Source organism: Drosophila navojoa, chromosome 3 (assembly GCF_054131105.1).
Source record: "Drosophila navojoa isolate 15081-1374.11 chromosome 3, UAZ_NAV_1.0, whole genome shotgun sequence".
NCBI lineage: Eukaryota > Metazoa > Arthropoda > Insecta > Diptera > Drosophilidae > Drosophila > Drosophila navojoa.
In genome coordinates this window covers 639,198-666,747 of record NC_142891.1, presented here as the reverse complement: position 1 = coordinate 666,747, position 27,550 = coordinate 639,198, and the positions used below count along the sequence as shown (strand labels likewise).

General features: G+C 37.8%; 1 protein-coding gene across 1 annotated transcript; it reads left to right on the top strand.

Annotated features, from left to right (window-relative positions):
• Window positions 1-505: 505 nt before the first annotated feature.
• E23 (ABC transporter G family member E23) lies at window positions 506-27,537 on the top strand. The gene is made up of 9 exons (XM_018099011.3): window positions 506-991; window positions 1,560-2,714; window positions 23,930-24,136; window positions 24,266-24,677; window positions 24,960-25,215; window positions 25,274-25,888; window positions 26,052-26,208; window positions 26,271-26,537; window positions 26,608-27,537. The coding sequence occupies exons 2-9, from the start codon at window positions 1,801-1,803 to the stop codon at window positions 26,801-26,803; spliced, it is 3,024 nt and encodes a 1,007-aa protein (XP_017954500.2). The 5' UTR covers window positions 506-991; window positions 1,560-1,800; the 3' UTR covers window positions 26,804-27,537.
• The last annotated feature ends 13 nt before the right edge of the window (window positions 27,538-27,550 follow it).

Genomic DNA, 27,550 nt, shown 5'->3' with positions numbered 1-27,550 from the left:
ATAAAGTTCTTTTTACATATTTTCGTTGCGTTTCATCTCCTTTTCGGTTTCGCGTGTTCTCTGTGTGTGTGTTCCAGTGCTTTGTTGCCAAGAGTGTTTTTTTCCTGCCCAAAATGATTCCAAATCAAACAAATGCAACAAGTAAATAAAAAAGAAGTGAGATAAAAAAAGTCCTCTCGCAACGTGCTTGCTGTGTATGCGCGCGCGTGTTTTGTGTTTATATATGCATTCTATATAAGTATGTCTGTGTGTTTGTGAAGCGCAGCTGATTTTTAAATACGAAATTTTTAATAACGCTCAACTCGTCGTCTCCCTGTCGTTTCCCCACATCTGCCCCGCCCCCTGCATAACAACTTGCCTGCAATTCTACAACGTACGAGATTTGCCGTCAATTCGCCTCGCCGCTTCGCCGTTTTTTTTTTTGGGTGCGTGTTGCTGTTGTTGTTTTTCTGTGTTCTGTTCTCGCTTGTTGTTTTTGCTATGTTTACATTTTATTTCACACTCACACACACACGCACACACATGCACACACCTACACTTAGAATGTAAACTGACATTTCGCTCTGGCGCTTTGTTTCGCGCGGGCTTATTGACAAATTGTAACTAAAGTAAAGACCGAGACGCCACCGCTGCATCTCTGCACTCTCGCTCTCTCTCTCTCTCTCCTTCTCTCTGTCTATCTCGCTCATTTATTGGCGAAGGCTCTCTTAGACAACAATTTCATTTCATTTATTAGGTTTGAATTTCTGCGATTCTCGCCCAAAAGTTATTTTGTCTGATTATTTTGCGAGTGCTAAAAATAAATATATCAACAATTGTGAACAAAGAACAAACAACAAATATTATTGAACGCAATTTTATAGACATTTCTTTCACATATACATTCACTTACTTTTATAAAATTTTGTTAGTCTCAAGTCGCAAGTGCAAGCATAAAAGAAAGAGTGCGAAAATTAATAAGAAAACAAACAAGAAGACTAACTAAATAAATGTAAATAAAAAGACCTACGGATTTTTTGTTTTAAAGTTTTCACACTTATAAATTGAATAATAAAGATTTTAATATATCATAATAATCATTATAATAATACAAATAAATAATAATAAATAACTATACAGTGAAATCTTAATATCAAAACTGATTCTTTTAGTTTGTGTACAATTTGAATTTTGAAATTAGCAATAATAAAACAAAAACCTAAATAAATAATACTCCAATTAATATAGCAAAAGGAAAATAAATAATATCATTGTTTATAGTCTTTTTTTTTAAAGCAAAGTGACGAAATATATTTCAATATCTTTAAAAATACGTCAATTATTCGAAAACTTAAAATTTAATATTAATAATCAGCAAAAAATAAATAAATTAATGATTTTAAAAAGTTTTAAAATACACATATTTTTAAACTTTAAACAACAAAAATTTGCTTCTTCATTATACATTTCTTATAAAAATACTTAGAGCTTCACAAATTGCTTTTTTAATCAACTAAAAGCCTCATTTTAATTTTTATCAATTTATTATAATCTTTTTTCTTTCCCTCATCTTTTTGCAGCACGCAAATTATGAAATGAATACAACAAAAATTATTGAATAATCCGGCGAAATATGTTGGAAGCGGCGTAAAACTTGTTTTCGAAACAGTTTTACATTTACTAAATATATAAGGAGTAAAAAACCAACTGAAGTTTAAATCGTAATCAAAGAAACGGCAACAACAAAATCAGCAACAGCAATAACAATAACAGTAACAACAACAACAACAACAACAACAACAACATCACAAAAAGGTGATAATGATTATTTCCAAGGATCTTTTCATATTTGGCGAACAAATTTTTGCAACAATTATACCAGAAGGTGGAGTCGCTCTTGCCACGCAGCAGCAGCAGCAGCAGCAGCAACAGCAACAACAACTACAACAGGAGCAGGAGCAAGAGCAGCAGCCGGCAAATATAAATACAACAACAGCAGCAGCTGAACAAGTTGTTGAGGAGTCATTAAAAGCGGCAGCAGCAACATTGCCAGCAGCAGCAGCAGCAACAACAGCAACAACAACTATAACAGCAACAGCCAAACAGCAACAACAACAACAACAACAACTTCCAGCAGCAACAACATCGCTGTTGCTATTGAACAAACCGGAAACAGTTGCAGTTGCTGCTGCCGCTGCCGCTGCCAACAGCAACAACAACAGCAATAATAATAACAACAACAATAGTCTGATGCGCGGCAACAACAAAATAAAAATTCAAAAAATTCCAACAGCAGCTGAAGCATTGAAAGCCAAGCAGAAGCCACCAACAGCAACAGCAGCAGCAACAACACCAACTCGATCGTTAACCAAGTGTGAGAAGGTGTTGCTGCCAATGAATTTGTTGGCCCAAAGCATGGACAACGCAACGGATGAAATGGAGCAGTTACCGTTGGTAGCCAGTCGACGCAATTTGGCCAAAATTGTGGCCGATTGTCGCCTGCAAATCGAACCAACTGTTGCAGCAGCAGCACCAATAACAGCAACAGCAGCAGCAACAGCATCGACAGCAGCAGCAGCAACAACAACAACGTCAGCAACGGTTGCAGTTGCAGCTAGCAGCAATTGCAACAGCACATCCTCTGCCTCCTCAACCAGCTCCTCATCGACAACCTCAACGGATTTGCCCAGCACGGATAATCTGGCCAAGACTTGCATTTTAGCTGATGCCAAAAGGTAAGTTGACCCAATTTTCGATTTAGGTAAATCCATATACTAGCTAGAAGGAGATGGCAATGCCAGAGAAAGAGACGGCGACAGTTAGAAGCTGAGGTTCTGGCCAAAATGTAAACAGGCCATGAAATTGCAGTCGGCGTTTAATTTCACCTACAAAATTTGGGACACACGCACACACAGGCATACACACACACAAACACACAGATACATACACACAGACACACATATCACAGCAACTGCTTAAGAATAACAGCAAAACTGCATAAAAAAAGAAGAAGAAAAATGGAAAAAATATAAAAAATAAAAAATATAAAACGAAAAAGCAAAACAAGTCAGAACATTTGCGATTGGGCGTGGACGACTGCGCTATACTCTGATTTTATATCAAATATAGACTTTGATGAAATAATGTAAAATTGAAAAACTGAAGAATATCATGTACTATAACTATATATACAATAATCCACAGAATTTTCTAAGTAAATACATATCTAAGACTAAGTCAAGCTTGAGGATCACATTATTTTAAGCTTAAGTAATTGTCGAAAGATCTGTACACCTGATCTTTCATATATAAGTCCCCATAAAGTACTCGCACTTAAATCATTCAAGGTATGTCCTAGTCAGGCACTGCCGACTAGTCTAAATCCAACACTCAGGCAGCCCTAAGTTCATAGTAAGAAATGGTATGCATTCCTATATACTCCTTCTGCTTCAGCTGGCAGTGTATTAAAAGTGAGGCTAAGAATTTCTGCGTAAGGAGCAGGTTTCTTCGTTAAACTGCGACGGCGACTGCGACGAGTGCGTTTTGTCGCCGCTGGGGGGATTATATCTGTGCAGATATAACGTATATATGCTTATGTATGTATACATTAAACTGTATAGTATATACACTTATGGCAGTGACTGTGTCTGAGCTTTATATAATTTAGCTAGCAGCAGCTGCATCATAAAGGCCATAAAGGTCTTTGGGCTGCAAAAGCGAATAAAGCCGATGCGAAATTCTTCTAGGAAAGCGAATTTTATATACGCATTTAAAGTTTAGGAACAACGTTGAAGAGCTCTCCCTTATTCCACTTGTTCTGTTCTGTTCTGCATTCATAAACAGTTTACTGGCTTCAGTTGATGCAATGCATTTCAAATGATTTTCATATACATATACATCTTGTATGTTCCATTAGTAGAGCTCTGGCCATATACAGTTAGATTATACCTTATATATTCGCCAAATGGTTCTGTCAATTCCCAATGTTCTATTGCTAAGGTTAATGTGCTAGCATGAGACTTTTATTACAATAGTTTTCTATTTATGTGCTGTATTCAGCCTCGTTTTTAAGTCCTTGGATATTTCAAGATCTCTAATCGTTTGTTGTTCTTATATATGAATGTATATGTAGAATTTCTCAAAATCAAGCCACACTGGGGCGCACTCTTCGCTCAGCTTGTTCTTGTGGTCGTGCCTCCCTTTTTGCCCGAGCTCCCCTTGCGGAGTGTGCAACTGCTCCAGATAACTTTCAACATCTTGTTGCAGTTTTTGGTGCCAATCTGAAGTTTTGTTTTCTTCTTATTTTTTTGGAGCCAGCTGCTAAGCGAGCATCAGATCCATTCTTTCCCGCTCTCTCTCGCTTCGTCTCCTCTCTCTCTCTCTCTTACTTGCCCAACTAGCGAAAAAAAAAAACTGGGTCAACCAATTTTCTGGCAAAATTGCGACAACAGATGTACGAGATTTCCAAAAAAATAAAACCAGAGTAAAAGAAACTGCAAAAGATACAAAAGAAGCAGAAGAAGAAGAAAAAGAGACTCAACTTCAAATAAAATCGCATTCAACAGTGCGCCACAAAAGTGCATGTACTCAAGTGCACTTTAAATCGCATAATAATTGAAAATATTTATGTTAAATGCACATAATGAAGTTGCACTCAGCACACACACATACACAGACACATACAGACACACACAGTGCATTGTTGTGGCTCATAGTAATTGAATTTAATTTAATTCCTGCAAGTAAATTGCAGCCAATCCACTTCTTGTGAGCTTAAATTAAAAAGATATATATGCATACTATATACATTAAAATAAGAATAAAAAAAAATAAAATTAAATAAGTCAAGAAAATAAGCAAGTTGGGCATGCTGAACTGAGAAATAGTCTTAAATCCAACTGGAAATGCTCGACTAGAAGATATCTGCAATTCACAATCATTCTAAACTTCCTTTGCAAATTTAAAGTCTCTAGGTTTCGTGGCATTCAAGTTAAGTTAAAGAATCAAAGGCAAAATATCGATTTTTATCGATCACAAAGAGAGTTATCATTATCCTCATATATGGATACTCATTTCGTGGTATTCATCAGGAATGTAGTTATATACTCGACAGAGCAAACGATATACAGACATCTTTCATCTTCGTTACCTTTGACATTTATAAACAATCGACCCTACCATCCTTGCTTTTCAATGGGTATCAAAACCTTAACGCGGTCGCCTAATTGTGCGACTGCAATTCAAATTAACCGAAAAAATATGCACTTGAATCCATGCTGAAGCCATTTATGAGTCGCTGTTTATACGAGTGTGTATGTGTGTGTGTGTGTGGGTAAATGTGGTAATAGACGTCAGTCAGTCAGTCAGACCGTCGGCCCGTCAGCCAGTTGGGCAGTTAGATTGTCAGTCAGCTGCCTCGGGGCTGCCAAGTGACAACGAATTAAAGAAGTAATTTTAGCTGCAATTGCAACAGCTTCGACAAAAAATAGAAAAAAATACACAAATAGCAATGATTACACTGAGCGAAAAAAGTGTGCAAGTGTTAATGGAACAAATGTGACTGCGATTTGCTATGGCAGCAAACTTTTATTCAAGTTATTGTTAACAATCTTAAATAGACCAATAGATTACATTTATTTGTGCTTAAGGTTTTAAAAAATATATTTATATTTTTGTAATTTCACTTGAAATTATTTTAGAAGAATATTTATTAGACTGCAAAGGAAACTTTAGGCTCAATTTTTAGTTCTTCTTCGACTTCAGCTTTATATATGTTGTAGAAAGCTTTAATCTGCTTTTGATTTATATTTATTTTATTTTTAACAAATTTTCAAAATTCAAAAACTAATGATTAAATTCAAAGCAGAAAATTTCAGTAGTTGTAAATCTATAAAAATCTTTCATTATGCAACTCTCAAGTGCTGAAGCTTACATAAAGCGAGACTTTACTGTAGTCTACATAAATATATATTTTATTAGTTTATTCGACGGAAACGAACTGGAAAAGTTGAATATTTCTCAAGTTTGAATTTCTTTATTATACCAATCAATCAAATGAATAGTAAAACCAGTTCATTTTATTTTATTGCTCTTGTGCTGGTTTTCTTGAACTAGTTCACTCGACTTTCAAAACACTTTTGGCTGCTCGTCTTTGGATATTCTTGGCTGTAGAGCTATGAATTTTAAGTTAATTTGAATATATTCAAAGAAAAAGTAAACTGAAAAGGAAATAAAATGAAATAAAACTACAAATAAAATATAATTATTATTATTTTTTTATAAATTAATTTCAATTAAAAATAGTTTAGTTAGTACTTTTAAAACTTGTCGAAAAATGCATCAAACTCATCTGGCTGAGCATCAAATTAAATAAAATCTTATTTCAAAGCGCTTTACACACATACGCCCACAAATTTGTTTATAGATCTTTGGATACAAAAACAGAGAGCCGAAAATGTTTTTTTTTTTTTCTATGGCGATGCGATTTGTGCGTTTGAGTCGATTTGATTTCCATTTCCATCGATTTGGAATTCGAGCGGTTAATGTGCGATTAGAGTTTGTTGAACTCAAAGCAAATGGGAAGAATATGTATGTGGAATCTAAAGAAGGGGCAGACGAAGCAGAGGCAAACGCATTCTTGCCACAGACAAACAAAACGCAAAACACAAACATTTCCATTTTGTGCTGCTCTCTGTTTTTATTCCACTTTATTTATTTATTTTTGTTTCATATCAAGGCACACAGCCACGCCCACATACATACACACACGCACACACTTATAGCTTATATGTAATGGAACGTCAGCGATCTGAAGTCGAAGTCAGCTATCTGATCGAATAGGATCGACTCCCTCACTCCTTAATGGCGCAGCGCATATGCCCAACTGGGCTGATGGCGCATAGTCGATGCGAAGGCCCGACTGGATTTGAATGTATAAATACTTATACATATGGTTGTATTTTGTTTGCCTTTATTGATACAACTTTGATATCAATTAATAACACTTTGGTATTTATCAGCATACGTTTTAGGTATTCATCGAATTAGATTCGAGTTGAATATATTTAAGCTGATCAGGATTGTACTTCCCTCTCACTCTTTTCGCCCATTTAAAAAAATAATCTATTTAGCTTAAGGATTTTCCTTTCTATAATATTATTTTAGCTACTCGTTTTGACTCTATCAATTTTCGTAATCGATATTTATCGTTTGTTTATATCAGAGTTGGTAGAGTTGATAATTATAAATATATGTAATTTATGGAACATTTAATCGAATTTAAAATTGCAATACTTTTCACGGAAGCTTCTTTTGGGAACTTGATTTTTCGTCAACTCCAATTCAAGTCAGCACTAAGCAACATTTCCTTAAAATTCAAGTAAGTTCTGCTGCGTTAGTTGATAAAACATGTTCATTGTATAAAATTTATTATTTTCATTTGTTATCAAGTACAAAGTTTTTCTTTGTGCGTCTAAGCCAAGAATTCGCGCAGCAATTTTTGCAACCCTTTTCATTTTGTATATTTTTTCGCTGGCAATTGATGCGCTGCCAGAAACCGGTTAATAAACTTGTATGTGGGTCAAGTTTTGTCTTGATAACACACGCACACGCACACAGCAACAATAAAAGCAACAGGCGTGTCAAATGCAACAACAACAACAACAATGAAAAAAGAAAAAAACAAAAACAAACAACATTCAATGGGGCAACATCAAATTCAGTTGGGTTCTCAGTGTTTCAGTTTGAGTTGAGTTGAATTGAGTTGGGTTGGGTTGGGTTCAGCTAGTTCTGTTTAGATTTCATTAGATAGAATAGAAGAACTCCAGCAGGAGTTGAGCTTCAGCTAGCTCTAGGCCAGGTAAAAGCTTGACGAACCAAACCAAATTCAATTTCTTAGAAATTCCCAAAAAAAAAAAAAAAAAAAATGAATAAAATAGAAACCAAATATAATGAAATAAGAACAAGTCCTGTGCAGCTGTTGAGCGGAGGCAGCTGCTCGATCTATTGTGCTCTAAGCTTTTTATGTGAAGAATAGGTGATAGAACAAAATGTTGAATAGCTTAGAGAATAGATGGCTCACAAAACCTGAAACCGAATGAAAAAAAAAAAAAAAAAAAATTTGAATTCCCTTTTTTGACAGCTTCTGTTGAAACTCTTTACTTACACATTTCTTTGAGTTTTAAGAAAGGTAGAACACAAAAAAATAGTCAAGAGAGATTCCCAGGCGAAAACGTCAAGCTCTGTGGACCAAAGATAAAAGCTACATGAGAACGAGCTCCACATTTCTATATCCTTCCCCCTGCTGCATACAAACATTCTCACATATTCAAAATTCTCACATGTTTTTAAAGAGCATTTCAATGCACATCTTGCATAGCATTTTCGCATATACATAGATCGGTCGGCGTTATCTGCAGGCCATATGCCCTCATTTTCTCAACGAATCGCAAACGCTGGCCACAGCCCATGTAAACATGAATCATCGACGTCTGCCTCCGGTGGCAGATGCGGCATCGACCCATTTTTGGTTAGCTTAGGTAACTTACTACATTTTACTATTTTACTATCTATAGCCTGCGTATATTTTGTATGCTTATAAAGCCTTATCAAGAAAGCTTATTCATATTCCTCTCTAAATTATTTATCAGTCAAATTTTTCTGCATTGCTTTTCGTTTATAGCCTAACTTTTCTTTGAGTTTATAGAGTTTTGCTTCCTTTAATATCCTTTTCCAAAAGCTTTGAAACATAAACTCTTGCGACTTCTGAATTACCTCTGAATACTTTTTGGTAATGTTTAATTGGTTTCATAATATTTAAATTTTCATTGACCTAAGACCTAAGACTTTAGTTCCTCTTTAGATTTCCTTTACTTAACTTTTGACATTTTCTAATGGATTTCGTTTCTCTATCCCAAAGTTCCTATTGTTCGTATTTCTTTTAGTCCTTTTATAACTCTTTTAAGGACTCTAAAATCTAAGCTTTTCACTTAGATAAGCTAGTGGCTACAGTCTTCATAAAGACTTGCTAGTTTTATATAAATTACCAATTTTAATTTACTCATAAATAGCTTAAGTAGTCTGAATTTCTTATATAGCTAAATACATTGTAAATTGAAATTTTTTTTTAGTTTCATTGCAATTTATTCCATTTATTTTGAATACTTTAACTTTGTTTTTCTACAAGTTGAGTTCACTACATTTTGCAACATCCAGAAATCTTGTTCCCGGCATCATCAATTGCGCCTCTCTCTTGCTTTCTCCATCCATCTCCTTCTTTCTATCTCTAGCTATGTGTATGTGTGTGGGCGCCAAGATGTCAAAGTCGCGTTCTGGGCCTTCGCATTAGCATGCGCCGTGGCAAAGTCAGAGGCGTCTGCCCAATTGCAGCCTCGCCGCGAGCCAAGCGCATTGCGCAACGCGAGACAGACAGCTGTAGGGGCGTGACAGTGGGCGGAAGGGGGGGCGGGTTTGTGGAGAAAAGTTGGCAAAGAAATTGCAATTTATTATAATTTAATCTAGAATAGAAAATGAAATAGACAGCGGCTGTTGCATACATTGTTGCCAGCGACTGCGGCCTTTTTATCTACCGTTAGGCGCTGCCAGTGTCAATAACACTGAGTGTGTGGGAAGCCAAGAGACGTAGAGAGATTGCTTGTAAGTACGCGTGTGTGTGTGTGTGTGTGTGTCTGTATAATACACGTGCGTAATGCAATGGAGGGCAATGGCAAAGGCAGCGGTAAATGTCACAGTGGACAGTCATTGTGGATTGTCACAGTGGACAGTGGATAGTCACAGTTGAAAGTCACAATAAACTGTCACAATGAGTAATCAAAGTGAACAGTCACAGTGAACATTCACAGTGAACAGTTGCAGTGGATAGTCATAGTGGACAGTCACAGTTAACAGTCAAAATGAACAGTCACAGTGCAGTCACAGTCGTGATCGTGGACGTGCTTGATTGTAGCACTCATAAATGTTAAAGTCACAGTTCACAGTCATGATTACAATTCGAACTTATAGCCTTACAATCATCGTCATAGTCACAGCTGTTAAACGACACGATCACAGTTCGCAAGGACGATCACTCTTACAATTGTAGCCCCAGTAGGGGATTGAAGGCTTTACCTCAGTTTGCAATCACAGTTACAGTTCACGTTTACAGTTATACTTAACAGTTATTATCACTGCTAAAGCTCACATTTTGCAATCACACTCCCACTTACAGTTGACTGAGGTGCTCGCAGTCGTATTTCACGCTCTCAGGCGCAGTCACAGTTCACAGTCACGATCACCATCGCAGTCGTAGTCGCAGTCGACGTCGCTGCCTGCGGTTGACTGTTGTTGCATGGCTTTTGTTGCTGCGGCTGCTGCTGCTTAGCAAACGAATAAAAATTAATTCAAAAATAAATTATTGTCATTGTCATTGTTGTTATGGTTGTTGTTGTTACCGTTGTTGTTGTTGTTGTTGTTGTTGCTGCAAGCTATATTAGTTTAAATTGCGGTTGCAGCAGCAGCACAAGCAGTCGCAGTAGCAGCAGCAGCAGCAGCGGCAGCGGCAGCTGTCAGCTTTTTATTGTTGTTTGCCGACATAGTTGACGCTGTCGCTTGAGTGCATTCACTTCTATTGCATTGTGTGACCTTTGCTACGCTGCGCAAGTTCAAGCCAAATGAACGTTCTTGAACTTAGCCAAACATTAATATAATGAGCAGCAGCAGCAGCAGCAGCAGCAGCAGCAGCGTTCTTATTATTATGATGGTCATTATTAACAAGAATTCACTTAGTTTTGCATTTTAAGTGCGCAAAAAAGGAGAAGCAAATAAATCAATAGTTAAGCTAAACACATGGCGTATACGCAATATGTAAATGCATTGCGCATACGCCTAGATGGCCGTGGCGATAGTTCAAGCAAATATTTGTAACCAAAAAATAAATAAATAAAAATAAATTATAGAAAAATAGACAAACTCTCGGTGCTTACTACTTTGAAGAATATTTCTATGCTAAAATAAAATAGACATATAAAAATGTTAATTTAAATCAGACGAACTTAATAAATGTTTAATTGCTGTGGAATTAACTGAGGAGAAGAAGAGGAAGTACCTGAGGTAAATGCCATGATAAACCACACAACAGAGCCAAAGTTTCTCATTTATGTACATCTCTTTGTGACATTTCCAACAAATGAGGCATGAACAAGGCTGCCTGCAACATGTTGCATAAGAGCCAAAGCCACGCACATAAAACGTGCATCTAATAAACCATTTGCTGTTATGTTTTGAACGCATTAAATCATATAAATGGCTGTATAAATTTTGAGGAAGCCAACGCAAAACAGGCCAAAGCATTTAAGCAAATGCTTTCAGCTCTTACCGAGTGTGCGTGTGTGTGTTGACATGAGGCCAACATAAACAAACAAAATTGTAGCGACTGCAGCACAAGGCACAATGCACAAGCCACAAAGCGAAAACACATGCGGTAAGCATTTTTGGCTCCTGAAGCGCCTCGCAGCATCAAATCAAGCATTTTATGAGTTGCAGATGCTCCCCCTCTCTCTCTCTCTCTCTCTCTCTCTCTCGTTCTCTCCCTCTCGTTGTGTTTGTCATATATTGGAGTATATTGGTTTTGTTGTACCATTTATGCATATCTGCGTAGATGTATGTTTATAGATTGCTTGAAGCTGAACTTGGCTCTAGATAGAGAAATGATCATTGGGAATTATAATATGATATATTATTGAAGAATGTCTAAAGTCTCATACGAAAAATCTGATATTTATGTGACAATGTTTACTGTGGTATGGGGGTATCTAAAAATGCTTATAGATCAAAGAAAATGTTCTATGTAAATAGAGTTAAAAGTTGTTTTTGTTTTTACTTTGAACGAGTATTAAGAAGCCGTTTGTATGCAACTGCACTGTTCTCAGCTCTGGCTGTGCTTTTATTTCTCATGTTGCAGCAACTAAATGGACACACACACACACACACACGCTCGAAGAGCTCTTACATTAAGATCAACAGCAACGCCAACAACAAACAAAAATAATCCAAAAATCATCCAAAATAACAGAAACCGAAAAAAAAAAAACGAAAAAAGGCGGCTAATAACCTTAAGTTGCTTTTGCTAAGAGTCTTTTTTCGAGTTGAGAGCAGAGAAGTTTGTGTGTGCATACACTGAGAAAATGAAGTTAGATACATCCTCCAAAAGATGAAGTTAACTAAAAATAACTAAAAGCAATATAGTTAAATAATACAAAAATAGATCAAAATAAAATGAATAAAAAATCGAACAAACAAATTAACAATTAAATTGAATAATGTATATTTTATATACAATAAAACTTATATATAATTTATAGTATTGCAAAATGAAAATATGTATATCATATATGTGTTATCATATTACACATTATTATATACATTATTGACTAATTCATCAAATATACGGTACTTATTGCCGCACTTAAATTTCTCTCAGTGTAATCGCGTGTATAACATTAACTGCTTCCAAGACATGGGACGTGTGTGTAGCCAAATGATGGGGAAAAGGCATTTCAAGTATGTGTGTGCGTGTGTGTGTGTGTCTGTGTGTGTGTGTCTTTGCTGTTGCTGTTAGCCGGCTGTTGTTGCTGTTGCCACGGTCGCTGCCGCTGCCTCAGCTGCTGCTGCGGTTGTTGCGGCAACGTCTTTCACATGGGTTTTTCGAGAAACCTATAGACCTACATTTTAAACAAATTGCGTTTTTTTCTCCTTTTTATGTGTGTGTGTGTGTGTGTTGTTTGTGATGTGATCAACAATTTTTTTTTGTTTTCGTTTTGTTTTTCTTTTGCTGTTAGCCACTGTTGTTGTTGTTGTTGTTGTTGTCTGTTTTCATTATTTGGTTGCGTTGGGGTTTTCTTCCAAGAAGCAGCGACTGCAGCAGATGAAACAGAAGAAGCAGATAATGATGAAGTTAATGATGATTGCAAGACGAGTCAGTAAGTCAGTCAGTCAGTCAGTCAGTCTGTTAGTATGGCAACGCTTTGAGCCGTATCTTGTTTAAGCTGCTTCTCTCTCTGCCTCTCTGTTCCTCTCTCTCTCTCTCTCTTTCTGTCTCTCCTCGCTTCTAATCGCTGTTTGCTGTTTCTGCAGCATCATCAGCTTTGTGTTTTATTGTTATTGTTGTTGCCTTTTGACGACTGCGTCATCATCAGCGCCGATCGCTCTCCTGTTTTGCGCTCTGCCTCTGCCCTCTTCCGCTCTCTGTGTGTCTCTCTCTCTCTCTCTCTCTCTCTCTCTCTCTTTCTCTCTCTGCCGCTGCTGCTGTCTTTAATGCGTCTGTGCCTCTACGCTTGCGGCAGTGGGTCTTCACTTTCGCCAATTCTGAGCTACACTTGGCAGGTTCAATGGCCGCTGCGCTGGCTGCCGGCGTCGACGCAGCCGCCGTCAGCGCTGGCAGCGAGCGCCATTCGCACGTTTTCGACGCCTGCTTAAAGCTATTTTCTTTTTGTTGCTGTTGCTGCTGTTGTTGCTGCTGTTGTTGTCGTTGTCGTTGCCTTTTGCGCTGCGTCTCTGGCAGCGCAAACGTCATTTGCTCATTTCATCATTTGCTCATTTCATTTGTTTATTTGTTTGCGTTTGTCAAGCGTTTCATTTCAGCGCGTTCCGCGTTTTGATTGTTGTTGTTGCTGCTGCTGTTGATATTGCTCAATTCCTAGCTCTGCTACGCCCTCTTTCTTCCCTTCTTTTTCTCTCCCGTTGACAACTATTTTATTGACACATTGTCGCCAAGGTATATCAAGGTGTATGCAAAATAGTATCCCAAGTCTGGCAAGCTTTTGCCTTTTAACGTTTCACAGAAATGACTGCGTGAGTCAGATGCACTGCGGTGCATCATCTTCTTCTACTTTGATCTGATGAATAAGCTGATCAACGAAGAACTATAGCTTCGATTCACAGAAATGTATGGAAAGCTATAGGAAGAAAGGAGTCTATTAGTTTTGTAAAAAAAAAAAATAAATAAAAAAAAATACTAGGAATTAATCAACGTATATTCACAGTAGAGATTCCAAAACTTAAGCCTCCTTGCTTCCATTTTGATAGCCCAAATAGCTATAAAAACGTAAAAATGCCAGCAAGTCTAGAGCCAAGAAAAGTTCAATGAACCAAATAGAAAACTTTGCTAATTGAAGCTCAGGCCTAATAAACACTTTTAGCTCTCTTTAATCAAACTTGTTAAATGTCGCAAATTATAAAACTATGTAATAATCGACTCGAAACGCCCAAAAACAAAAACACAAATATAAACAAAAACAAAAACTGTAGATGCCGAGACCCTCAATTAGACTTGTGGATGGAAATGGGTGGGGGGGGAAGAGACTTGAAAAACTTGTGGAGTGATATAATAACACGAATTAAGCTCATATTTGGAACGTCATAAAAACCGCCCACAGAACTAGCGAACTAAAGACTATGTTTAAGCTGCTCTCATGACAAGTTGCGTTCAATTGGCTAATTGGTTAATGATTGGATAGCTACCAAAACACAGATAACGACTGTATATGTGTTTATATAGATAGATGTATGTTTAAATTTGTATTCATAGTGGAAATAGTAAGTAAGTAATTAACATTACAAGAGTTTTTACTGATTATGCTAAACACACTTGTTTAAAGATCTTAGAATTTTCTTTCAGTACTCCAAAGTATTTGCAGCACTAGCTGCAATGCCGAATTTAGATATACATACATACATATATAGAGCATAGTATTTTATTATAGACATATAATTAGATACTCGTTAATGTGACCCAGTCCATGTGTTTTGTTGCTATCTCTCAAGATTTCACACAAAAATCGACAAATCTCTACAAAGTTGCATTTCAATCAGAAATATGTCTTGGGGTACTCTATTCCTCTCTCTCTCTCTCTCTCTCTCTCTCTCTCTCTCTCTCTCTCTCTCTCTCTGTATCTCTCTCTTTCTCTGTCGTCGCTTTTCTCCACCTTTCGCCCATTGTTTATGACACTTGACTGCATTTATTTTTCCGCAGTCAAAGACATTTTTGTCGTCGACTTTTTCCCCCAAGTTTCACTGAGTTTTCTTTTCGTTGTTGTAGTTGCTGTTGCCTTAGTGTGGGTCGCATCTGTGCAAACAGACTGATTATCACTTCTTCTCCTTATCTGCGCCTCTTCCCCAATCTCCCTCTTGGTGCTGTTATCATCTCAGTCAGTTGACAGTGCTTGAAATGCCAAATGAATTACGCGCATTATTTCTTCCCATTTCTCTTCTGATAATAGAGATAAGATTAGCTCTGGGAAGTGAACTATGCGCACAGCATTCAATTATATATGTCAAGTATCTTTACAGACGATTGCGCCTGCATATACCCTATATATTCATATTCAATATATGGCTGCCTTCCGATGTATGCTGGCTTCCCATTCCTTGGCTTGACTTCACTTCGTTGTTCCTTTTGAGTATAAATAATTGTATTTTTATCTGAATACCTTAAAAATAATTTTTGTCTTTAGTATTTAATTCTCTTAGCTATGCTAAATAAACGACTTGACATTTTTCTTAATGTGTTGTTGGTTTTTGCTGTTTACTTCCGCTGCACTCGAATGCAGTCTCAATATTTGTGCAACAAATTTGCACATGAGCTTTGTTTGAATGCCCTACGAACAAGGTATAAGACTTGTATTGTGTATATGACTATGGATAGAAGAGATAAGAGATAGAAGATAGGAGATAGGAGATAGGAGATAAGAGATATGAGATAGGAGATAGGAGATATGAGATAGGAGATAAGAGATAAGAGATAAGAGATAAGAGATAAGAGATAGGAGATAGGAGATAGGAGATAGGAGATAGGAGATAGGAGGCGTAGGGATAGGGCTCGGTGCTCGGCGCTTGGAGGCTCTCGATCGGCCTCCTAGCCATCGCGCTAAGCCTCGGCGATCGGCGCTGCGATGAGAGAGAGATAGCTTGCGCTGAGATAGGAATAGGAGAAAGCTATGAGATAGAATAGGAGATATGGATGAAGATTATCATCCATCTTGTTAAGAACTTTTGCTTATCAACTCTGTTTTCAATCAAGAACACCTATTGGAAAGGGTATTTTGCATTCGCTATAAACTCTCTATTGCTTGCTTTACTTTAGGTTTTTCGTTATTGCTTTTTAATTGTTTTGTTGTTGTATCTGCATAATGGAAATTTAGCTGTTCAGCTTTTGTGATGTAATTTGTTTGGAGCTCTCGAGTCGAGTCTAGTCGAGTCGAGCCTTTTCTCAACTAGAGTTTACGTTTCCAGTTTCAGCTGGGTCTCTATGATACATTATACTATATAAATAGATAGTCAGCTTTATAGCTGACCCAGTTGCAATGACACTTTCAAAGCTTGCAATTAGATGCTTCACTATTGAGGCATATTTAATGCCAATGCATTGAATGCATTTTGTGGCTTTCACGTGACATTTTTGCTTCTTCTCCGTCTTTATTTATTTGTTTTTTTTTTTTTTTTTTTGCATAGTTCATAAAGATCTCACACACGGAGAAAGTGCGTAGAACAGCAACAACAACCACTGACAGTGTATTTAAATATATATACTTGTATGTGTGTGTGTGTGTGTGTGAGGCTGGCAACTGTGTCAATTAATATGCTAAATTATACACATAGACAAACTGATGGCCCACTTGGACGCTGCCAATCAATTGCAGAAAAAGGCGAAGAAGAAGAAGAAAACTAGGAAGCATAATTCCCAGCTAACTAATTACCACACAATGTGACGTGAAAGTTCGTGAAACTGTGCAAGAAAAAAAACAAGTAAGAAGACTCTAGTCGAGACTGCTCGACTAGGAGATACCCTGAACCCTCCATTCTGCCAGCGCTCTGCTAACTGCGCAGTAAGCAGCGACTGCGCTTGGGCTGCGCTGCAGTGTGGGCAATAGTATGAGAATTTTCTTGGTGAATAACTTCTTTTGTAAACACACGATCTTAATGAAACTTTCAGGACGTAATTATATGGTCAAAATGTGTGTACATTCCAAAGCACAAGTCTCTAGTACTTGAAATACGTTTTTTACAAATTGGGGGCGGAGGGGGCGTGGTATCCAAAATCTGTTGATGATAAAATGTTTGTATTCATCATATATATATACACAGTAAATCTGAAGTCTCTATGTCTAATAGTGCTCCAATGAGGCTCAAAAAACAAAATCAATTTTTCGATTATTCTCGATAAAAAAGTTATCGGATGAGTTATCGAAAAAATAAAGCAAACTCGTACTGCGTATGGTATACACGAGTATGCACAAAAAATTTCAGCTCTCTAGCTCTTATATCTTCTGAGATCTCGGCGTTCATACGGACGGACGGACGGACGGACGGACGGACGGACGGACGGACGGACGGACGGACGGACGGACGGACGGACGGACAGACGGACAGGGCTATATCGACTCAGCTCGTCGTGCTGATCAAGAATATATATACTTTATGGGGTCTGCGATGATTCCTTCTGCCTGTTACATACTTTTACACAAAAACATTATACCCTGATTTCCCATTTTCAATGGGTTCAGGGTATAAAAAGTGGAGAAGAAAGCGCTGCAAATTTATGAACTTCCTCTCGCTGCTAATGTCAACAGCAGTCCACGCCCCTGGGCGACTGGCTGCCTGGCTGTCACGCCCCCTTCCCCCACCTTCGATTCAATTACGTACGCGCTTATATAATGTAATCTAGTGTAATCTTAGTCAAAAGTTGGTCAACTCTGAAAGTAGTTGGTTGACTTTTTTCTTCAGTTCTCAGCTGTCAGTTCTCAGCTCTCAGTTCTCGATTCTCAATTTCGCCTGCCTGCCTGCCTGACTGCCTGGCCTGTTTGCTTTCTAAGCCACCTTTCGAATTCAATTTAGAGAGAAAGACAGAAAGAAGAAAAAAAACAGAGCAACACCCACTCAGAACAGCCAAGAACTGGAATTGATATAAATATGTACATATATATACCCTATATCTTAGATGTATATATGTATGCGAGTCAGAATGTCTTTTGTGCACATGCATAAATTACGTATACGACTCGTAGGCGCCAGCCACAACTTGGGCAGAGCCTTGCACAAATTGTCCAATGGAAACCTTTAGAAAAGATGTTTCACTTGCAGTGACAATCATTTACATGTACGGGAGTGTCTAACTAGAAGATACCGTGAATCCTGTGCAGCTCTGCAATCCCTGCATTATTCATACATAGACCATCAATTTATCAATTTGGATCGATATAAAGGCAATGGACTGGACCGGAAAAGAAATAATATTAACTTTGCTTCACTTTAAATTCCTTAATTAAAAAACTCAACAAATGGCATTGCAAATGTTTTTACTGATGCGTAAATACCCTTTAAAGATGACTTAATTACCGTAACCCAATTTAAAATTGTCTTAGTCATTTGTGAATTCTAAAAATGCCCCATCAATGCATTGCGTGGCTCTTGAATACCCTGTAGATATAGTCATTTAAATGGATTGATTTGTTTTATTACTTAAATACTTTATATATATTATATATCTCGTACAAAATCGAAGCGAATCATTTTGGCTTCTAGACTTTGGCCTTGGTGGGGCTCACTTCGGGGCATGCATTAATTGAGGGCCTTGAATAGTGCGCAACGCAAAATAAGTGTGATTAAGCTTAGAGTATATAGTTCACAGCATACCCTTGAATATCCTCTAGCAGACGGAACACCCTTCAAAATAATTCTGGCTATCGAAAGAAGAAACAACAAATTTGCATAGTCGAGGCTACAAATTAAGTCGGTCATAAATAACAAATCAAAAAAAAAAAAAAAAAAAAAAAAAGAAAGAAAAAGAAATGACCAAAGCAAACACAAAAGAATTGGGTCAGTAACACAGGCCAAAAAGAAAGAAAAAATAAAAAATATACGCAATTGAGCATAGAAATGAAATGAAATGAAATGAAAGACAAAGACGAAAGACAAATAAGAACAGCAAATCAAAGAATATTATATAGTCAAATGAATATATATACATACATAGCGCCATGTTCCGCATTTGTCAATTTGTTTAGGAAGCTACACAAATATTAATTAAAAGCAGCTGAGCGAAAAAAAAGAGAAATAAAAATTCAAATTCAAAAAAGAAAAAAAAATTGCACAAATTTTTGATAGACAAAAACAAATAAAAATGCGCCAAAACAAGAGCAAAACAACAAAAAAATTCAACTAATTGGTGACCCAATTCTTTTGTCAGGCAACTACTCTATAAACATTAAAATATTTTCAATAAAAAATGCTGTAAATACAAACAAATACATACATACCAAAATAGACAAACATTGATAAAAAGGCCTAAAAATTGCCAAAAAAAAAAAAAGAAGAGAGAAAACAACTAAATAAATAAAAGAAGCTGTCAATGAACTCTGCAAGCCCTTCACACACAGACTCAGGCACACTTACATAGGTAGACTTGGTCAACTTGTTTAATATCGGTCAATGTATTCAACCAAAAAAAAAAAAAAAAATAATAAATAAATAAAAAAAATAAAATAAAGAATAAAAACGCGATAAGAATTTCAAAAATTTGTGCTTTTGATTGCGTGCGCTCAGCTGTGTGTGCGTGTGTGTGTGTGTATAGGTGTGTGTGTGTGCATGTCCATATGCAATGCCAAACTTTCACGTAATTTTTGCGCATTTTTTGTTTTGTCTTTAGCTTACATTCTCTCTGTCTCTGTCTCTCTCTCTCTCACTCTCTCACTCGCTCTCTTTCTCTCTCACTCTGTATCTCTCTGTGTTTTGTGTATGCGTGCGTGCGAATTATATTATTTTCGCCGTCTGTTTTGCTGTTGTGAAGAGTCAACAACCTTTGGCGTATACAAGAAGCGCCAGACTTACGGCTCAGCTCCCCGCACTCTCTTGCAGTGGCTCAATGCCAGACCTACGCTATGCTCACCTCCAACTCCCTTCCTCAACACGCCCGCCCGCCCGCCATCTCCATATATCTTCCACTTCCTCTCGCTCTGTCTCCCTCTCTCTCTCTTTCTCTCTCGCTCTCTCTCTCTCTTTCGCTCTGTTTCGCTCAAGCTCAGCTTAGTTGCCCATTAAGCATAGTAGCTCCCTTTAACAACAACTAGAAAGCTGTTTGCCTTAGTGGCCTTAATCAACATTCAACATCAGTTGTAGCTCACTTATTGTTGCTGTTGCTGTTGTTGTTGTTGTTGTTGTTTCCTCTCATTTGTTAATTACGTAAATTATAAAGTTTTTTGTTTGGTTATTATATAGCTGGGCATTATAGTGTCATGTTTGTTTTTGAAATTGATATGCTTCCCTATGGTACATTTTTTCATAGATTATATAAGCTTGATGAGACCTCTTTAAATTGTAATCAAATATTCATTTTTAATGTACGTACCGTAAAATATATGTTATTATACGATTTTTTTTTTAAAGAAGTATCGCAAATCTCTTGATTTAAAGAATTGTTTATGAATAAATAAATGTAGTTATAAATGTAAATAATTTCGAGTTTATTATGCATGTTTTAAAGCTTATTTTGTTTTGATTTTTAGTTTTTATTCGTTTTTTATGTGAGAGGGAAGTCGGGGTTGTGGAAGCTGTCATCTCCTCATCGCTTTCGCTGGATGGACGCTCTAATGACGTCTATCAAATAGAAATTGAATGCTTTAAGTTTATGTTGTTTAGCCTGCTTACTTTCCAAAAAGGGGCGTGGCTACTAGATATGCCATATTTATATGGCATGCCCAACTAACGATCCAATCCTCTCTCATTTATCAAGTTTCGTCAATTTAGCAGGAATATTTCGAATAGGAGCTCAATTGCAAACCCCTCGAAGGTCGACGCTCGGGCGCTCGATAACCTTGCGAATTTGCTGGCTGAGCTCTTTTTCTTTAGCATTGGCACACTCATCATGAAATTCCTCGTGCTGACCCACTAAACTGGAACGTGGCTCAGGTGGCACGCCTCGCCCCAAAAATAACTGCAAAGTATGCACTTTTTTCCACTGCTTTTTCATGCTAGAACAAACAACAACAACGATCAGTTAAGAACGCTGACAAACACGTGACAGCTTGGAAAGAAAACAAAACGAAAACAAAAACACGAAAATAGAAAAATAAATATATATTTTTTGGTAATAAATTTACTTGGCCTTAAAAACTCCATTGGTGCTTCGTTTTTTCTCTCAGTATTTTACTTTCTTTCAATGTAATCGACATTTCTCGAACGACCATTGAAATTTGCTAAGCTCCGACTGAGCGGGGCTATGTGCTGGGGCTCACGTAGGCGGCTTTAAAATGGACTTCCCTCCAAGTCTATGACTGTATGTTTATGGACGACTTAACAGTGGGGGAAGTCCATATAAGTAATTGTCAACATTATAAAGAACTAATTATTCAAATCTTTTACGATCTTACATACGATCTACGGATCTGGCAAACAATCAAATTTGTTCAAGGTCATTGGCTGGACTGAGGTTGTTTGGGAACGTTTAAGAAAAATTGTTTCGTTTCCATTTATTTCACTTAGATATATGACATGTACTCACTCTCTATCTTGAGTTACAAACCATGAAGAAATCTAAATAAGTAGTCGCCGTATTACTTATGATTGGAAATGAACTTCGTGCTGGAGCCATTACACTCACTTGATGTATTTGACATTATAACAATAATTGATAAGATCTTGGGGATAAGAACTGTACTTAGCCTGCTTAGAATGTCATATATGTTTGTTTGACTGTGCTGATTGTTCAGGCACATATCAGACATTTCAGACCCGGACATTGCAATTGTTGTTATGCATGTATATAGGCTGACTTCTAGGCGGACTATGGCAGATGGCTGGACAGAGGGAGAGAAAGGGTCCGAGGTATAGAGGTATAGGCATAGCTGCGTATTCATCAGATACTTTGCATGCGCATGCAACATGTATGTACATGTGTGTGTGTGTGTGTGTGATTGTGCGTGTGTGTACGTGCGTGTATGCTTTGTTTGACGCTGTTGTCTCTGGCTGACTGCATTGACCCCCACTTGGGGCCTGTGCCTGACGTTGCTTTTGTTGTTGTTCTTGTTGCTGGTGTTGTTGCTGTTGTTGTTGTTATAGTTGTTGTTGGTATTGCCGTCTCATACACACGCACATTGCGGTTCATTGCACTCTCTATTTACTTTGGCTTCCCATTTCGAGCATTTACATTGGCTTTTTGTTGTTGTAGAATTTTAAACATTCGATTCAATTTTTGGAATGGCTCTACGCTCAAGAGGATGCCATTGATGTTGATCTGTTATACATATTTAAACAATAAATTTGTTACTGAGGATCATATCTGGGTGCTAAAGGGATGAAATCTCAAGTTTTTATAGTATGCAAATATGTTGTAAAAAGGTTAATATGGAAAGTGTTACACATACATATACACTCAATATAAGAGAGAAACCAGAGCTTCTATATTCATTTTCCGTACAGGCTAAAAATCTGTAGATAGAAGAGGGGCGAGATAATCAGAAAGGCTCGCCGAGTGTAGAAGAAAATAAAACATATTCAAATTAATTTGATAGGTAGAAAAAAAAAAACAGCGCACACAAACAACAACAACCACAACAGGAGCAAAAGAGTCAGCCAGAGCTAAAGGGAGAAGGGGCGAGAAGAAGAGAACAGAGGCTATTGACTCGCTACGGCACGGCTGGGCAGGCATTGGTATTGGTGCATGTTGGAGGAGTACGAAACAGAAGCATTGACCGAGCGTTGAGCCAAAAGGAAAACAGAGAGAACACACAGAGTGCGTGCGTACGTGTGGGAGAGCGACCGAGAGCGAGAGTGGGCGTAAGAGAGCGCGAGCGTGTGATAATGCGAGTCGAGGCGAGTCGAGGCGATGCGACGCGTTCGTTGCTCGTCGCACACACATGTGATATCGGCGATAACAGTTGACAGTGGAGAATCGACCGTTGTGCTGCTATTGTGTTGCTGCTCTCCACATAAAGAAGCCAACCAACACACACACACACACACACGCACACGCACACGCACACATATACGGCGCACACACAGATTTTACTTTTGCTTGGGGAGGGGTGCATTGACTTTTGTTTCTTTATACCCTACAGCCGTGGAGCGCATGAAAGGGGTATAATAAAGCTGTAAACATGTTTGATAACAATTGTTGAATATATACTATATTGTATTTTTGTAACAAAGCGAACTGTATGTGATAGGAATGACTGTGATACAAGGGGAATCGAAGAAAGATTTTTGATAATATTAATAGAATAAATTAAGATAATTTTTTATTTTTTTTATTTATTACTTCTCTTATTATTTATGGTTTATATATTAAATAATTATGCTTTTAATTTGCATATATATATTCGTTGATTTTTTACTGCCTACTTTTGGGCCACTTGCCATTCGACCCTTGATTACAGGGTATATGAAAGCAAGCGCACTTTAAATTTGATTCATTTTTATAAATTTTCTGTGCATTGCTGATTTTTTTCTTAATTTATTTGCAGAGTTTGTTAAACTTTCATCATATTTTGTAACATATATACAAGATGAATAAACACCAGAAAACTCTGATAAGCTTTAGATGGTTCTTTTATGACGGAAATTATTTTCGACATGTGTGCATATCATATAATATATATATATATATATATATTGAATATGGGGTCTATGATATTCCTTCTACTTGAATGCATCTATTATTTTTATGCATTCTAATCTTGAAATTTGTAATATGGAATTTAGTATAGTACAATAAAAAAATAATAATATTTTAAAAACATAAGAAAATAAGTATAATAAATAACGAATAATAAAATAAGTACTATTAATACATAATTAAACAAAAAACTACAAAATATAATTTCTAATCGTATATCGTATAGTATTAATCTCAAATATAACTAAACATCAACTTATTTGGCTTTTTCCTCTTCTTACCTCTTTGCAGTGCGGCTCAGGCGCCTTCGTTGACGTTTCCTTTCATAAATGCTACCAAGCAACAGCAGCAACAACTTCCTACTGCGCAGCAGCAACAAGTACAGCAACAATTGCAACAGCAACAGCAACAACAACCAACAATACAGTTAACATTTCAGAACTTAAATGTGCTGCACAACGATCGCAAAATTCTTTCCGATGTGAGTGGATTAGTCAGGTAACAACAACAACAACAACAAAAACAGAATAAACAAACATGTCAACAAACAACAACAAATATTAAGCTACTGAATCTGTGAGAAGACTAATAACTCTCTTCATTTGCTCTCTCTCTTGCGCTCTGTAGTCCTGGCGAGGTACTGGCTATTATGGGTCCTTCGGGCAGCGGCAAGACGACGCTGCTCGACTGCCTCAGCGGGCAGCGGCACTTTGACAGTGGCAGCGTCTACCTGAATCGCGAGCCCCTTTCCAAACGTTGGCGTCGCAAAATTGGCTACGTGCTGCAGGAGGAGATCTTCTTCACGCAGCTAACGTTGCGCGAGACCGTCATGTATACGGCGATGCTGCGTCTGCCGGAGAAGATGGCGCGCGTGGAGAAGCTGCGGCTGGTCGATCACATATTGGAGACGCTGGAACTCACCTGCTGTCAGCAGACCAAGTTTGGCGATTACCTCAATCGTGGTCTGTCGGGGGGCGAGAAGAAGCGTGCGAATATCGCATGCGAACTGCTGACCAATCCGCTTCTAATGCTGCTTGATGTGAGTAAAAGTGAGAGTGGGAGATACGATATAGGAAGCGATTCGTATAAAGTGAGAGATAATTGAGTACAGATATCGATATATTTGATGTAGATGAGTTGTAGAGTTACGATTTACAATACGAGTGATAGTGAAAAGCCATAATATACAATACGATATTGCGAAAGGGAAAATTTGCATACGATATTCGATAATAAGTACATACATATATAAAGATTTACGTTAATAGCACATTCAATTAATGAAACTCTTCCCTCTTTTCACCCTTGTTGCCATTTCAAGGAGCCCACCTCCGGGCTGGACAGCCACTCGGCCATATCGTTGATGAAGGTGCTGAAGCGCTACGCGCAGCTGGAGCAGAAGACAATTGTGATAAGCGTGCATCAGCCGTCGTCGCAGATGTTTCACATGTTCGACAAGCTGCTGCTGCTGCATCAAGGACGAACTGCGTACTTTGGCGAGGTGAACAATATCTACAGGCACTTTGAGGACATTGGGGTGACCATCAAGGCGCACTACAATCCCGCGGACTTTGTGTGTAAGTACACAATTGACGGTAGAGATCTCTTCGGGCTAACTTAGTTCTTGTCATGCAGTGGAGCAGCTGAAGTCGCATCCGGATATACGCGAAAAGCTGTTCATCGCTGCCAGGGAGTCGCATGGCAACTACTTGAATCGCAACTGCATCAGCAATCCGGACAAGTCGAAGCAGCAGCAGGACACCATACTGATCAACGACATCATCAACAACTACTACAATCAACGACACCATCAGCCTCATGACCTTCATCACAATCACAATCATCATCAGTATCACACGGCGAACGGGGTCTGCGAGGCCGATGAGGAGGCTGCTCAGCACCTGGTTTGGTCCGGCGCCGATTCGCAATCAAATTTCAGTTCCTGTGCCTCCAGCGACTGCCAATCGTACCGCGTGGGCAAGGGCTCCGTTAACGATGACGACTGGCTCTCGTATCCAACACGTTTTCACACCCAATTCAGCGTCCTCTCGAGTCGCAATTTCAAAGAGGCCAAGCCGCGCATGTTGTCCAAGTTGAATTGGTTCCAAACAATCGGCTTGGCTCTGATGGCAGGCGCCATTTGGTTCCAGCTGCCGCGCACCGAGGAGTTCCTTCACGATCTGCAGGGCTGGATGTTCTTCTCGCAAACCTATTGGATGCTCTTTGCGCTCTTCGGTGCGCTCAATTCATGTGAGTGTTAGATGCAGAAGGAGAGAGAGAGAGAGAGAGAGTGAAGGAAGATAGATAGTAGCCTCAAGTACTTAATATTCCATTAAAGAGTTCTTATTGTTAGTTGTTAAGGCTTCTGCTTAAAAATCAATTTAATAATCCAAATTATTGTTAACTTTTCTAGTTCCTTCGGAACGTGAGGTGATCAGCAAGGAGCGCCGCTCGGGCGCGTATCGGCTCTCTGCCTACTACCTGGCCAAAATGTGCGCGGAGCTGCCTTTGGTGATAACGCTGCCGACTGTCTACCTCATGATAAGCTATCCCATGCTGGGCTGCAGCAGGTAAGCTGGTGTGAGTGATTAAGCGATTTCAGATTAACTTAAACTTGGTTTCCTCTGTACAGCTTGAAGCTCTTCTTTCTGATGCTCATCTTTTTGCTGTTGAATACGATTGTGGCGCAGAGCGTTGGCTTCTTCATTGGCGCCTGCTGCATGGACATGAATGTGAGCATCACGCTGAGCGCGCTCTACACGCTTGCCACACAGCTCTTCGGCGGCTATTTGTCGTCGCGCATTCCGGAAGGTCTCAGCTGGATACGTTACACGTCGATGATACACTATGCATACCAGAATATGCAGATTCTCGAGTTTCGCGAGGGACCGGCTATTAGGTAAGCGAAATCTCACTCAATTTCGATTGTTCATTTGTAATCGATTAACATATTTGAATGTCAATTGCAGCTGCGGATCGCCGAGCAGCTATGAGATATGCAAACAGCAGACAACAGAATTCATTCCATATGAGGAAATACTCAAAGCACAAAATTCAACATCTCCGCTCTGGCTGAATACGCTAATATTGATGATGTTCTTTCTGGTATTTCGGGGACTGGGCTATGCGGTATTACGCTATCTCCGCTGTCCACAAAAGTCGTGATATATATAGCTGACAACGAACCAGTGATACGTAATGATTAGTGTGTAGCCTTCTAAAAATCCTATAAATCTAAAAAACAAGAAACCGAGAAAAAAACACTATCCACAAAATGTTGAACAAATTACAAACGTGCGCCAATTGTTGTGATTCAATATTAAAGCCACATTTAGCTTATATACTTCTTTTATGTATATATATACATATCTAAATATTTATGTATTTGGCAAACGGCAGGCGCTATATCCAAAATTTGTTGTTTGTTGCATTTTTGTAAACAGCAATTTTTGTTTTTGTTTTATGCATTTTAATTGTTAGCCATTTACCTTAAATCTTATTATTATCCAATTATTATTATTATCATAGTTATTATAATTATTATGTTGCTGCTAAAAGGAAAAAAATATTTGAGAATTTTGTTTTAATTTACGTTTTAAATCCAAAATTAATACAATTTAAAGAGCCCATATAATATAATTCTATATAACTATGTATACATAATTATTATCTACTATGTCTATATATACATTATCTATATTCTAGAAATTTTTGTAGATTTTTTGCAAATTTTTTCAATTGGGAAAAAACACTGTGATTTAGTATGCTAGTTTTTTAATTAGTTTTAAGTTGGCTGCCGAGAAAACCATGTAAAACAAGCAACCAACTGTAATGTTGCATTATGTTTACATTAACTAATTATATGTAATTAAATCTATTTAAAATATCATACATGAAAATATGCCGAAAAGT

Coding starts and splice junctions, on each gene's coding strand:
- E23 (XM_018099011.3), top strand. CDS start 1,801: ATGATTATTTCCAAGGATCTTTTCATATTTGGCGAACAAATTTTTGCA. Junction 25,216..25,273: donor CAATCCCGCGGACTTTGTGT/GTAAGTACACAA, acceptor CTTGTCATGCAG/TGGAGCAGCTGAAGTCGCAT. Junction 26,209..26,270: donor CCCATGCTGGGCTGCAGCAG/GTAAGCTGGTGT, acceptor TCCTCTGTACAG/CTTGAAGCTCTTCTTTCTGA.